The sequence below is a fragment of the Diceros bicornis genome, chromosome 35 (assembly GCF_020826845.1).
Source record: "Diceros bicornis minor isolate mBicDic1 chromosome 35, mDicBic1.mat.cur, whole genome shotgun sequence".
Lineage (NCBI taxonomy): Eukaryota > Metazoa > Chordata > Mammalia > Perissodactyla > Rhinocerotidae > Diceros > Diceros bicornis.
Window position 1 is genome coordinate 32,376,127 of NC_080774.1, and position 13,421 is coordinate 32,389,547.

General features: G+C 64.6%; 2 protein-coding genes across 4 annotated transcripts; both read left to right on the top strand.

Moving 5' to 3' along the window:
* Positions 1-3,139: 3,139 nt before the first annotated feature.
* Positions 3,140-11,885, top strand: SEPTIN5 (septin 5). Of its 3 annotated transcripts, none has more exons than XM_058532163.1 (11): positions 3,140-3,207; positions 7,522-7,618; positions 7,726-7,812; positions 8,077-8,200; positions 8,293-8,427; positions 8,598-8,715; positions 8,853-8,954; positions 9,708-9,804; positions 9,889-10,024; positions 10,266-10,368; positions 10,451-11,883. In XM_058532163.1, the coding sequence occupies exons 2-11, from the start codon at positions 7,609-7,611 to the stop codon at positions 10,505-10,507; spliced, it is 969 nt and encodes a 322-aa protein (XP_058388146.1). In that variant the 5' UTR covers positions 3,140-3,207; positions 7,522-7,608; the 3' UTR covers positions 10,508-11,883. The 3 variants fall into 3 exon arrangements, with proteins under 3 accessions (XP_058388146.1, XP_058388144.1, XP_058388143.1); XM_058532161.1 differs by lacking the exon at positions 3,140-3,207 and adding an exon at positions 6,627-6,883 and having other exon boundaries at positions 8,293-8,400; positions 10,451-11,885; XM_058532160.1 differs by lacking the exon at positions 3,140-3,207 and adding an exon at positions 6,628-6,883 and having other exon boundaries at positions 10,451-11,884.
* Positions 11,728-12,870, top strand: GP1BB (glycoprotein Ib platelet subunit beta). The gene is made up of 2 exons (XM_058532164.1): positions 11,728-11,737; positions 11,974-12,870. Exons 1-2 carry the CDS (start codon positions 11,728-11,730, stop codon positions 12,582-12,584), a joined length of 621 nt encoding a protein of 206 aa, XP_058388147.1. The 3' UTR covers positions 12,585-12,870.
* The last annotated feature ends 551 nt before the right edge of the window (positions 12,871-13,421 follow it).

The window sequence follows — 13,421 nt, forward strand, 5'->3', positions numbered from 1 at the left end:
ACCCACGAGTCTGTGCTGAGGCAGAGAGAGACGCAGCATAGGCTAAATGCAGCCTCTGGAGAATTTCTTAACCAAAGGAGGTTTTTCTGAAAAGCATCAGGCTATTTGCAGCTCAAGTCGGTTGAGCAGATTTTTCTGGGTGTAGCTTATTTTTTCACTCATTAACTTCTTTCTCTATGAATTAAAAAGTAGCATTTTTAATCCACCCAGGAGCATTTTATTTACTTCTCTCTGTACCACAGCTAGCACTTTCTCTGCCTGCCGGGTGAGCAGACTCGGATCCCGCTCAGGGAGGCCACAGCCCCTTAGGAAGTAGGTACAGGTGGTGCCTCCAGACCAGACCCTGCCGCCCCACCCCCTCCCGACATCACACATCACCACCCAGGGTCGCCCTGATGATGGACAGGAGCCATGTAAGGGTCAGCAGTGTCGAGGCTGGAGAAAGTGAGAGAGGCCTCACGTTGTCGCACTGGGAGGACTGGAGGCTTCCTATGAATCTGCTGGCCCATCTTCCTGACGTCAGAAATGCCCCAGGCAGATGCTTCGTCTGTTGAGCAATGGGTGCTGCTACCCCACGGGTCTCTCAACTAGACAGGGTGCAGCCCCGGTGTGTCTGTGCTGGGATTCGTCCCCTGACTCACAGTCGTGGGAGACCAAAGCCCCAGGGCAAGGAGCAGACCCCATGCACCCTTTTAGGCTGGGAGCCTCTGGTCACCCTCAGACAGCTCACAGGAGTAGACCCAGGCCTGCCCTTGACTTCTCCTTCCAGGGAGTGGCTCCCAGTCCTCTTTCCACCAGCTCTCCAGACCTGAAACGCTGGTCTCTACTCCAGCTGCATCTCGGTGTGTAATCTTCTGGAGCGTGCTTACCTCATAAGCAAGACCCCGTTGACGTGGTGTGCCTTGTCCCCTTTGTCTCCCACCTACAGAATTCTTTTAAAACCTGAGACTATCGTACACATGCACGTCCCACCCTCTTCCCAAGCTGTGTCTTTGACCTGCAGTTCACTCCCCTCAAGGCTGAGTTCAAACCCCCTGACCCTGGGCTGCCTGGAGCCCTGCCCACCTGAGCCCCAGTGCTGTCGGGCTTTCTCAGGGGCACAGCTCCTCCTCAAGGTCAGGTTCCTTTCCCTCCTCCCTTGTCCCCACAAGCACAAGCATGGTCAGTCTGTGCTAAAGGTCCAAGTATCATTTTTCACCGACCAACAGAAACATTTTGCAAAGCTCCAGGACCCCTGAGACGGGGTTCTCCCTGAGCCCCTCGGGGCTGATGTAGGTTCAGAAGTCCTGCCTGGCACTTCAAATGTTCCCTCCCCCGCTCTGTTCCTTTATCCACAATTCCGAATTCCCTTGAAGCTCTGAAACGTAAAGGTTTTCAGAACGTGGCAGCAAAGCCAGCCCTGGACTGACCGCAGCCACTTGTCAAGGTCTTCCCTCCAGGTCGCATGAACAGTCGTGCTTTACTACAACAATCTTGATGTGTTCGATTGTGAGGTACAGTCCAGGCTCCAACGAAGTGTCTCCTAACGTAGAGATATAGGAAAATTCCGAATTGCAAACGCACCTGGCCCTGAGGTTTTCTTTGGATGAGGGTTGGGGTGGTGGAGTGTCCCCACACACATCCCAGTTCTGGAGAGGTGGAGGCCCCGGCAGAGAGGGAACGGACTTTGGCCACAGAATGTGGCAGAGCAATGGTGCTACTTACTTGGTTTTTTCACTTAGTGAGCAAATAACTCCGGGCCAGGGGCTGGCGATTCAGAGAGGAAGGAGTCCCAGGACCTCCCCACCCCAGGCCCTAGAGCCCATGTGCCATGGGAGGGACCAAGGGCACAAGAGGGGCTGGGGAGGGGGGAGGGGTTCCTGCCCGTAGAGGGTGCAGCAGGCCCTCTCCCTCCAAGGGGGCCCTTACCTGGGGAGCTGGTGACCACAGGCCCAACTGTCCCTTTCTGAGAAACAGAAGGCTCCAGACGTGCCACTTGGGGGCACTCCAGAGAGGTCCAGGCAGATAGTGACCGACAGGGTAGGAGGCACTCATGCTTGTGAACTCACTGAAGGTCGGGGGCCTCAGCTTCCCCATCTGTAAACGGGGTGCAGGCCCTGGCCCTGCCTTTGCAGTGTCCCTGGCTGTCCTTCAGCACAGGAGGCCGGGACCCCCCTGCACCCCTCCTCAGGGTAGTAGCAGGTCTGGCTGTTGGTCTGCAGAACAGAGGCTACAGAGTTGGGATGCAGGTGGGGCAGGCTTCAGGTTGGTCAGTCCTGTCCCAGATGTCAGCTCAGTTACTCTTCACAAATAATCCCAGGAAAGGAGAGGTGGGACTACCGCCCAGGACAATTGCTTGGCCTTTGCAGCTTGCCCAGATGTGTCTACTTCCAGAGCACACGTGCACAGCACCCAGCAGGCTGCAGGAGGGTAGCTGGGGTGCTGGCCCCGTGCCAAGTATCAAGGCTTCTGCGCAGTGACCATCACCTTTCCTGCTGTCGCCGAGCACGACTCCCCAGGCCAGCGCCTCCTATGTCCATCGTGACGAGGAGAGGAGGGGGCATCCGCCGACCTCAGCGGGCAGAGCGTGCAGGGGCTAGCATGAGGCGGCGAGACCCCCGGGGGCAGGTTTTACAAAAGGGCCACACGGAGGGCCGGTCAGAGCGCAGGCACGGACCGGGGGCCCGCGAGAGCGGAGGGAGGCAGGGTGCGCCGGCCGGCGGGCGGGCCGCGGAGGGCGGGGGCCGCGCGTGTCTCCCCTGTGCCCGGGTGCGGCCAGCCGGCGGCGCAAGGCCAGGACGTCGCCGGGAGGCGGCGGCGCGGGGCCCATCGGGGGGCGCCTGGTCCCCGCCCCCGCCGGCCGCGCCGGGTCGCGCGTGGGCGCGGCGGGCGCCGATTGGCTGTGGCGCGCGTGGGCGGGGCGGGCGGCGGCGCGGAGGGGCCGGTCACCCCGCAGCCCGGCCTCGGCCTCCGCCGCTCGTCGTCGCGCCCCGCCCGCGCGCCCGCCGCCGCACGTCCCCCGCCGGCGGCCACCATGAGCACTGGCCTGCGATACAAGAGCAAGCTGGCGACCCCAGGTGAGCCCGGCGCCTGCCTGCGCGCGCCTTTGTCCCCGCCGCCCGCCCGCCTCTCACCGTGTCTCTCCGTCTCTCCCCCGCCTGCCGGCCGGACTCGCCCGGACCCGGACCCGAACCCTGACCCGACCCCGACCCCGCAGAGGACAAGCAGGTACGTGCGCGCCGCCGCTCACCCGGCCAGCTGTCACCCATTGTGCCACCAACGCCGGCGCCCAGGCGCGACCCCTCCCCCGCCGGTCGTGTTCCGCCCTGTCGCGATAACCGATTGTCAGTCGGGGCAGTGCCGCCGCGCCTCGGGCTGCAGAGGGGAGGAGTGGGCGCCATGCCCAGGGTCCTGGCCCCTGACCCTCACGCTCGTACACCCCTCCCAGGTGCCCCCCTCCCACTGGTCCAGTGCCAACGTGATCTTGCTGACCTGGCCTTTGGCCGTGTGCTGGGGGTCCTGAGTGAGGCCACGGGCTGGGGGAGGGGGTGTGTGTCCACCAGCCAGCACAGAGACCTTGAGCAGCCCCATGAGAGAGCCTGTGGCCACGCCACCCTACTCTTAGGCATCTGTGTCCCTCTCCCCACACACCAATTTGAGTGGACTGATAATGTGGCCAGGCCTCTTCCCCAGACTGGGAGCCTCCAGGGCTTGGTCTGAGTCATCCCGTGCCCAACACGGGTCTTCAAACCTAGTGGGTACAAATAGGCTTGTGGCCTCGCAAAGGGGCTGGCCTGGTCCCTACTCTGCGGGAATGCAGGACCCAACAGGAAGCCGGTGGGGGCACCCGCTGTGAAAACCCAGTTGAGGTCAGGGTTAAACAGAGCTGGGAGACCCCGGGAGTGGGAAGGTGGGCTGGGGGCTTCTCTGGCTGAAGCTCAGCTGTGTTTGGGGGAGAAACCCCTATCCCCTTGGCAGCCCCCATCAGGGATGGCGCTTCACACACCAGGTGGATGCTGGGTGGAACCCTGGAGTCCTGGCCCAGGATGCAGTACTGGGGCCAGAAGCGACCTGGCAGGTGGGGTGGAGGCCAGGAGTCACTGGCTGCTCGGTGCCCATCTCCTGGCAGGGATGCGCCCCGCCCTGGGACCGGTGAGGCTCATGGGGAGAGGCCCCGTCAACCTTACCCTGCCAGCCAGGGGCTCCAGGGGGCAGCCCGGGGCCAGGAGCTGCCTCCTCATGGCAGCAGGTCAGACAATGCCTGAGACACAGGGACACAAGCCGCCAGGCTATTGTTTGAGGGAGAGAGAGGGGGAGGGCCTGGGAGACCAGCCCACACAGCTTCTCCTGGGGCTGCAGGCACTTGGAGTCAGTGGGCTGGGCAGCTGCTGCCCCGCACCACCCGGGGGTCCCCTCCTGCCCAGGCGTGAGCTCCTTCAGGGCTGTGTCTGCCCACCCTCTGAGGTCACCTAGGAGCCAGCCTCATCCATCCCCTGCCCCTAAGATCAGAGGGAGATGGTTCCATGCAGGTGGAGTGGGGAGCCCCGGGAGCAGGACCAGGGATCCAGGTGTTTGGGGCGGGCTCCTGTGGGTCTGGGGGAGCCAGAAGCACGTGGGAGCTTCACTGTTACCATTGTTGGTATTCTCGAGCTTCCACCTATCCACACTCTGTGAAAGGGGTTGGGGGGAGCTCTGGTGGCCCTCTGTGCCCCCCCTCGGCCCCCCACCCTGTCTCAGGCAGCGATGCGGTTCTCTTGGCTCTGGCGTCTGCTTTCAGAGCTGACTCTGGTAATTCTAAGAATGGAAATGCCTCGAGAGTCTCAGGCACCAGGAGGAGGGGGGCGCAGCTGTGTCTATGGCTCGGGAAGCCCTGAGGAGTATTTGTTGCGCCTCAGCGGCCAGAGGAAGGGGGTGGCAGGGCCCCTTCCTTGGGGCTCCTCCAGAGAATCCACAGGCCCTGTCTGGGTGCGTGCGGTCGGGTGATGGGGCAGGCAGGTTGGGAGGTGGAGTGAGACTCTTGCCCTCCTGACCTGGTCTCCCCAGACAGTGCCTTACCGATGGGGGAATAGAGAAAGTCTGGGAGCGACCGGCTCCGTGAGACACCAGGCTGTGGAGTGCTGAGGCTCCTCTCAGCCTGAGGGAGGCCCAGGCTGGCTGTCTTCTTGGAGATGCCCCAGGCCCGAGAAGCCAGCCTGTCTGGGCGGGTCCTGGGCTGAGGGCCATGTCTAAAGTGGACCCACGGGTGAGGCTGAGTGGGACTCAGCCCAGAGGCTTCCTACAGGTCAGCATGGCAGAGGGCTGGGCCAGTGAGAAGGCTTTCTCGAAGCAAGGCCAGAGGACGGGCTGGGAGAGCTGAGGGCCCCGTGGCCTCCCCCTGCTCTCTACACCCTCCTCCGGATGAAAGACTCTCCTGTTCCCAGCTGTGGGCCCACCCCTCCTCCCCAGGTGCCAGCGGCCTCCAGGCCCCACAGCAGCAGCATGTGCCTGGACAGGGGGACAGAGGCCCCTTAACCAGGGAAAGCAAGAAGGGAGGGCCTGGGTGGGGGAGAGCTGGGGGGCCACCTGTCCCTACTGACACACAGTCCAGGCACATGTCTCAGATCCCAGCTCCTTTCCAGGCCTCCCTCCTGTCCGGCTGGCGCTGGCTGTTCAGATTTTGGTGGGGTAACTGGATGAGGGGGTGAGGAAGGGTTTGGCAGCTCAGGAGACCCCTGTTGTCCCTGGAGTGGCCACGTGTGGGTGAGGGCTAAGCTGGCTGGAGCTCTCCAGTCCCCATGCACCCAGTCCTGTGGGTCAGAACAGGCAGGGAAGCTCAGAGGAAGCTGCCCTGCTGGCAGGGGTGGTCTGGGGGCAGCCGTGGGGGGCAGGGGTGGTGGCAGTTTGTGGAGCTGCACACTAGGGAGCTTCCAAGTTTCCAGAGGTAGAGGGGGTAGCGTCTAGTGCTCTGACCGCCTTCACTCTAAGTCTCCGAGGGCCTGGGGTGGTGGGTGCAGACTGGGGAGGTGGGCTCTGCCCTCGTTCCCTCTTACATATCTTGGGGGATCGTCCAAACACACACACACACACACACACATACACACACACACACGAGGGGAGGGGGCAGTGCAGGGAGGGATGTGTCCGTGGGTAGTTGGGGGCTCTGGGACACCGCTGGGAGGTTTTTGGGCCGCATCCCCGAGCGGAGAAGGGGTGGACGGGCCGTTCCCGCGTGGATGCGCGCGGGTCCCGGGAGCGCCCTCCGGCGCCCTCTAGCGGGCGGAAGCCGCGCCGCTCCTCTGGGGGCGGGAGGCGCGGCGGCTACAGACCCCCAGGGCCGGCGCGTGGGACGCGGCCTCCCTCCGCCGCGGTTGTCCGAGGCCTGGACTGAGGCCGCGGGGCGCCTGTGCGCGCGGCGCCGCATCCCGCCCCCGCGGCCCTCCGCGGCCCTGCCCTCCGTAGCAGCTCTCCGTGGCTCCGCCCGCGGCCCAATTTCCCGGCGCCGGTCTCCCAGCGACAGCGCCAGCGGGCGGTCCCTGCCCCTCCCGCGCGCCCGCCGAGCCCCGCCTCTGTTCGGGTGCGGGAGCTGGGCCTGCGGGGGCTGCGACGCCACGGGGCTGGGGCGGTCGCAGAGGCAGGAGGATGGCTCGCACGGCCTCGGCGGTCAGCGGTACCCCGTGTGCGCGGCGTCCCCTCCCTGCGCCTCTGTTCCCGCGTCCGTAAGACCCGGGTGAGAACAGCGCTTCAAGGTGGTACTGCGCGTGAGTCCCTCGAGAACGCCCGCCCCTGGCGGCCTGACCCGGTCTGAGGGCCAGACGCGGCCAGCAGGGTCGCAGGGGCCGCTGCGATGGACTCGCTGGCAGCACCCCAGGACCGCCTGGTGGAGCAGCTGCTGTCACCGCGGACCCAGGCCCAGAGGCGGCTCAAGGTGTGTGTGGAGAGTGGAGCGGAATGTGGGTCAGTGCGTGTGCGCCAACTGGGTCGGGCCCTGAGCACTCCGGACGTGACAGGGGCAGCAGGGCCGCGGTCGGCGAGGGTGGGCGCAGGGACCCCGCAGGCGGGAAGGCTCGGCGCCGCCGGCTATAAATAGCCCCTGCTCAGCCGTCGCTGCCGCAGGCCACCCCCGCGGCTGGATCGGGGCCAGACAGGGCCTCCCACCCCGGGACACTGGGGAGGGGTGAGTATTGCAGCTGGGGGCTCTTCCTGTCTATGGAGGGCCTTGGGCCTGTCTGAGGTGTCTCCGTCCTGGTGGTCTCTGCCCAGCGCCCAAGGGAGGACACTGTCTGTGCCTGCTGTGGCCTGACATCCCCCCCGACACACAGACACATTCTGGGTCCCTGCACAGCCCCTCTCTGCCGCTGGGGCAAGGGCTCTTTCACCTGCCACCTGCCTTCCCACCCCCAGGCCTTTGCCCACAGGCGTCACTCCATTTCTGCCATTGAAACACACCACCCCAGGAACTCTGCCCTCTCTGCTGCCTCCTTGCCTGAGCTGGGTGGGGGACCGAGCACAGGGCTGCCCCAGGAGCCCCCGTGTGCCCCTGACCTGCCCTGTCCCTGCCCCCAGGATATCGACAAGCAGTACGTGGGCTTCGCCACACTGCCCAACCAGGTGCACCGAAAGTCCGTGAAGAAGGGCTTCGATTTCACGCTCATGGTGGCTGGTGAGTGGGCCTAGCTCCCAGGCAGGGTGGCTGGGGCCAGTGGCCAGGCAGGGTCTGCCATGGGGGTCTTGGACCTAACTCAACTCCTTCCCTGTACCTGTGGGCAGGTGAGTCGGGCCTGGGGAAGTCCACGCTGGTCCACAGCCTCTTCCTGACCGACTTGTACAAGGACCGGAAGCTGCTCAGTGCCGAGGGTGAGTGGGCCCCACACTGCCTCAGCACTGGTTCGCCATCCCCTGCTGTGTGACCCCTCAGAGGGCACCCTTCCAGGGCCAGCCCCCACTTCTCTCTCCCCACAGCGTGGGTCTCCTGTTCAGGGTCCAGGAGGAGTGTCCCAGACCACAGGCCCAGTGCTAGGGCCAAAACACTAGCATGGATGAGAACAAGGGTCCTGGCTGTCCAGAGTGGGGGCTGAGGGTTACAGAGGCTCCTCCCAACAATGCCCCCGACCCCTGCAGAGCGCATCAGCCAGACGGTGGAGATCTTGAAGCACACAGTGGACATTGAAGAGAAAGGGGTCAAACTAAAGCTCACCATTGTGGACACGCCAGGCTTCGGGGATGCTGTCAACAACTCTGAGTGGTGAGGAACCGTCCCTGCCCAGGCTGACTCAGCCTCTCCCAGGCTGGTGGGCCGTCCTCAAAGCTTGGTCTCACGCGCCCCTCTGCCCACAGCTGGAAGCCCATCACCGACTACGTGGACCAGCAGTTTGAGCAGTATTTCCGTGACGAGAGCGGCCTTAACCGCAAGAACATCCAAGACAACCGGGTGCACTGCTGCCTGTACTTCATCTCCCCTTTTGGGCACGGGTGTGTGGCTGTCCTGGGGCCAGGCTCGGGAGGCCACCCACCTCCATGGGTCCCCGTGTCACTGCCCATCCTCTGCCCGCACCCCCACAACCATTCTTCCCCTGAGCCCACCCCCACCCTCTCCCACCACCCCCACAATGCCCCTCACTGCCCTTGGCTGCTCTCTGCAGGCTGCGGCCAGTGGATGTGGGTTTCATGAAGGCTCTGCATGAGAAGGTGAACATCGTGCCCCTCATTGCTAAAGCTGACTGTCTTGTCCCCGGCGAGATTCGGAAGCTGAAGGAGCGGGTGAGCCTGCTGTGGCAGCAGGGGCTGGCCCAGGACTCTGGGGCTGAGAGCACCAGCTGTGCTGACCCCAGACGCCACTGCACCTGGCCCAGGGGACCTGGCCAGTCCCAAATCTGACAGCCCTTGCCCCGCCGCAGATCCGGGAGGAGATTGACAAGTTCGGAATCCACGTGTACCAGTTCCCAGAGTGTGACTCGGACGAGGATGAGGACTTCAAGCAGCAGGATCGGGAACTGAAGGTGAGCATGCAGCCCAGTGGGGCAGCAGAGGGAACTGGAGGCCAGTTCACACAGGGCTGGAGAAGGGCTAAGCTAAGGGCTAGAAGACTAAGGTCACACGTGTCCCTAGCTGCCTTGTGCAGTTTGGGCCCCACGTGGTTAGTGGGTAATAGAGTGCTTGCCAGGACTCAACGGCACAGCTGCTGGCCAGGCCCCCACCCTGACCCTGCTCCTCAGTCTTTTTCCTTTGGGTCACCAGCGGAAGGGCCCAGCCCCATGGCCACAGGCCTGTGCACTGTACCCCTGGCTCCCAGAATTCTGAGCTCCCGAGGATGGTGGTGGTTTTGGGTGCCCCAGCAGCTAGAGTGGTGATGACCACACTCAAGCCAGGGGACAAGTGGCCATCAGGCCAGGAGCAGGGATAGCCCTTGGCTCCAACCAAAGTCAGTAGGGGCATCCCTAGCAGGAGGCCTGGGCTCAGCTCTGGGGAGGGAATGGAGAGATAGCTGGACCGAGCGGCTCTTGATGGAGATATTGGGAGGGGAGGGCATGCCTGGTTGAGCACAGCCCGGCAAAGGCCCCAGGGTGCGAGCTGCACCAGCTCTGGCTTCAGCTGGCAGCAGAGCAGCCAGAAGTGGGGGCGACGCCAGGATCTCTTTGGGGAGAGGTTGTTGATGGTGGTGCTGGAGAGGCCCACCAGGCTCAGGCCCCTCTCCAGCCACTAACCCGCTTTCATACTAATTGGGCGTGAGCCCTGCACTTGCTCCTCCCCAGGAGAGCGCTCCCTTCGCTGTTATCGGCAGCAACACGGTGGTGGAGGCCAAGGGGCAGCGGGTCCGGGGGCGACTGTACCCCTGGGGGATCGTGGAGGGTGAGTTCAGGCATGGGGCATGGGGACCAGGGTGGGCAGGCTCCCCTGGCCAGCGCCCGCCCACCACCCGCTCCCGCCCTGCAGTGGAGAACCAGGCGCACTGCGACTTCGTGAAGCTGCGCAACATGCTCATTCGCACGCACATGCACGACCTCAAGGACGTGACGTGCGACGTGCACTACGAGAACTACCGTGCACACTGCATTCAGCAGATGACCAGGTGCGCCCCCGCCCCGGACCTCAACCATGTACCTCGCGGCCCTGGCCACGTCTCCATAACCGAAGGTGGTTCTGCCACCCACCCAGACCTGAACCTTGCCCCAACCCCCAAACCAGCCACCCAGTGCCTCGTCTCCCCAGAGCCAGCCCAGAGGTGTGCGAGCTCAGGCAGGCCGGACTTTGGTAGTGTTGAGGGTCCACTCGACCTCCCAGCAGCACTGTTCCTCTTGTCTACCCCACAGCAAACTGACCCAGGACAGCCGCATGGAGAGCCCCATCCCCATCCTGCCACTGCCCACGCCCGACGCCGAGACAGAGAAGCTCATCAGGATGAAGGATGAGGAGGTCAGTGAGATGGTAGGGGAGGAGAAGGGGCTGTGGGGGGAGAAGGGCCAGGCCCCTCCCATCGAGTTTCTCCCTGCACCAGCTAAGGCGCATGCAGGAGATGCTGCAGAAGATGAAGCAGCAAATGCAGGACCAGTGACCGCCCCAGCCTCACGTCCCCATGGATATACTGCCAGTTTCTGGGCTGGCCCTTCCCACCCCAGGACCCCGACTGGTCCGTACTCGACCCTGGATTCATGTGGATCTCCGACAGGCTTGGACACAACCCCAATCCCAGAGTGGCCCAGACCCGGACTGTTCCCGACCATTCCCCACCTAACCTGGAGACGCGGGGTCGCAGCCCCCAGCCAACCCTAATTTATTCTCAGCATCAACCACTCCCCCCATTTGTATCTGCTTCCAAGGGGGCTGGACAACAGCCTCTACAACCAGCCCCCTCTGGCCTTGGGGGAGCAGAAGCTGCGTTGGCCCGTGACTTCTGAGATCTACACCTACCCCAGAAGGTCCTAGCACTCAGACTCCAGGCCCTACTCAGGGCAGGTAAACCGAGGCAGAACAGGCTAGCAGACCCCAGGGTCTCAGGCTATTCCCCACCCCAGTGCGGCAAAGCGGACTTGGGAGCCCTCATGCAACTGCTCCTGCAGCATGTGCTGGGGCCTCACTTCGGGCCGAGGTGGCCCAGGTCCCCCCTTTCTCCTCACCTGTAGCTCAGCGGGCAGGTTGGGCAGCAGAAGCAATTAAGATCCCTCCAGACCTAAGGAGGCCAGCCAGCTGTGGGGGAGGAGCTCCTGGGGCTGGGACATCTGTGATGGCCGGCCTTTCCCCCACGGCTATGCCTGTGCGGCTATTCCAGGCCCAGGGCTCCAGAGCCATGGAAGGTGGGTGATCCCCTGGCAACTCCCAGGCCTAGACTGCTGTTCCCTGCTTGTGGCTGGAGGTCCCTTCTCCCCAGTGGCACTGTTGCCCTGGGTCCCCTAGCCCTTAGCCTTCCCATTGTTCCACCCGCATGATCCCCTTCCACAGAGTCCATTCTCCAGTTTTGTTCAGTTGTGAATGCCTCATCCTGTCCTGGTGACAGGAGAACAATGTTGGTGAGCGTTGCAGCAGGCTTCCGAGTGCTCTGTGCGCCCCTGGGAGCAAGTGGGGCGGAAGCCGCCCCGGCCAGGAGGCCCAGCGATAGCCCTCTATCTGTGGCCTCAGCGCCTGTCCGTGCAGCCTCGGGGTTATTTCTGGCGGGGCGGTTGCGCTGTGGTCAGTGTGGCTGGTGCTGGGGCCTGGCAGGGGCGGGGCGGCCTTATGGCCTAGTTGTTCAGCCAACGCCTGGCGCTCCAGAGCCAGCAGGGCCACTGCCCTCTCGCCATGGGCTCTGGTGAGTCTAGGGTCTTGCCGAGCCCAGGCCACTCCTTGAGCACAGTCGCGTTGGGAGGCGCCCCAGTCGTTTTGGCTGCAATACCGAGAGATTTGGGTCGAACTTTGAGGGGAGTTCCACCCAGCGCGCAGGGTGGTGGGGGTGGAGAGGCTTTCGGGCAATGGGGGGTGCTGGGACCAGGCCCGGCGCTCTGGGGGCTCAGAGAGGCCGCCCGGCTCACCGCGCTTCCCTTCCAGGGCCGCACGGGGCGCTGAGCCTGCTGCTCCTGCTGGTCGCGCCACCGAGCCGCGCGGCCACAAGCTGCCCCGCGCCTTGTGTCTGCGCGGGGACGCGCGTGGACTGCGGGCGCCGCGGGCTGACGTGGGCCTCGCTGCCGACCGCCTTCCCGCCGGACACGACCGAACTGGTGCTGACCGGCAACAACCTGACGGCGCTGCCGCCGGGGCTGCTGGATGCGCTGCCCGTGCTGCGCGCCGCGCACCTGGGCGCTAACCCCTGGCGCTGCGACTGCCACCTGGTGCCGCTGCGCGCCTGGCTGGCCGGCCAGACCGAGCGCGCGCCCTACCGCGACCTGCGCTGCGCCGCGCCCCCCGCGCTGCGCGGCCGCCTGCTGCCCTACCTGGCCGAGCAGGAGCTGCGCGCCGCCTGCACGCTCGGCGCGCTCTGCTGGGGGGCGCTGGCGGCGCAGCTCCTGCTGCTCGGCCTCGGGCTGCTGCACGCCTTGCTGCTGCTGCTGCTGCTGTGCCGCCTGCGGAGGCTGCGCGCCCGCGCCCGCGCCCGCGCCGCGCACCGGCTATCACTGACCGCCCCCCTGGTGGCGGAGCCGGCCGGAGCCGGCGAGTCCTGAGAGGAATGGACTGGCGCTGAGCGACGCGGCCCGCCAACCCGACAGGACCCTGCCCCAGGAGCCCTCGCCCTAACCTGGAGCCGTTCCTCTCCGCCGCCCAGGCACCATCTCCCCGACCATGCCGCCTCCTGCAGGCCCCGTCCACGTGGGCTCCACTGCTTCCCGCCACCACTAGCGGGGCCAACTCACGCCTTGCGCGCCTAGGCAGGTCCAGGGGGCGAGCTGCAGCCCTGACCCCGCAGAGTCCCCACACGCCCAACTCCAGTGCGAATAAACCCTGCTCCAAATCCGACCGGGCTCTGCACCGCGCTACCTGGAAATCCTCCTCCCCAAACTGCGAGAAAAGCTCTGGGAGGCAGTTCAAGGGGACTTCTCAGGGTTTCATCACCCAAAATAGCCTCCTGGCAAACATGAGGTCAGGGAGTACACTCTCCACTGGCGCTCACAGAGGGTAAGTGGGAGGCGTGGTAGCTGGAGGACAGCAAGCACACAGAAGGGGAGTGACGCCACAGGACAGTGCAGGCGCTGTGGGGAGTGAGGACACCGGAGACAGTGAGGACTCTGTGGGGAGTGAGGACATGGGACAGTGAAGACGCCATGGGGACAGTGAGGATGCCGTGGGGACTGAGGACACTGGGGACAGTGAGGACTCTGTGGGGAGTGAGGACTCTGTGGGGAGTGAGGACTGTGGGGAGTGAGGACACTGGGGACAGTGAGGACTCTGTGGGGAGTGAGGACTGTGGGGAGTGAGGACTCTGGGGACAGTGAGGACTCTGGGGAGTGAGGACACTGGGGACAGTGAGGACTCTGGGGAGTGAGGACACTGGGGACAGTGAG

What these genes read in the sequence shown, in the direction of transcription:
- SEPTIN5 (XM_058532160.1), top strand. Translation starts at nt 6,803, where the DNA reads ATGGACTCGCTGGCAGCACCCCAGGACCGCCTGGTGGAGCAGCTGCTG. An exon ending in TTCGGAAGCTGAAGGAGCGG is followed by an intron (nt 8,716 to 8,852) that starts GTGAGCCTGCTG and finishes GCCCCGCCGCAG; the next exon opens with ATCCGGGAGGAGATTGACAA. An exon ending in AGCAGGATCGGGAACTGAAG is followed by an intron (nt 8,955 to 9,707) that starts GTGAGCATGCAG and finishes GCTCCTCCCCAG; the next exon opens with GAGAGCGCTCCCTTCGCTGT.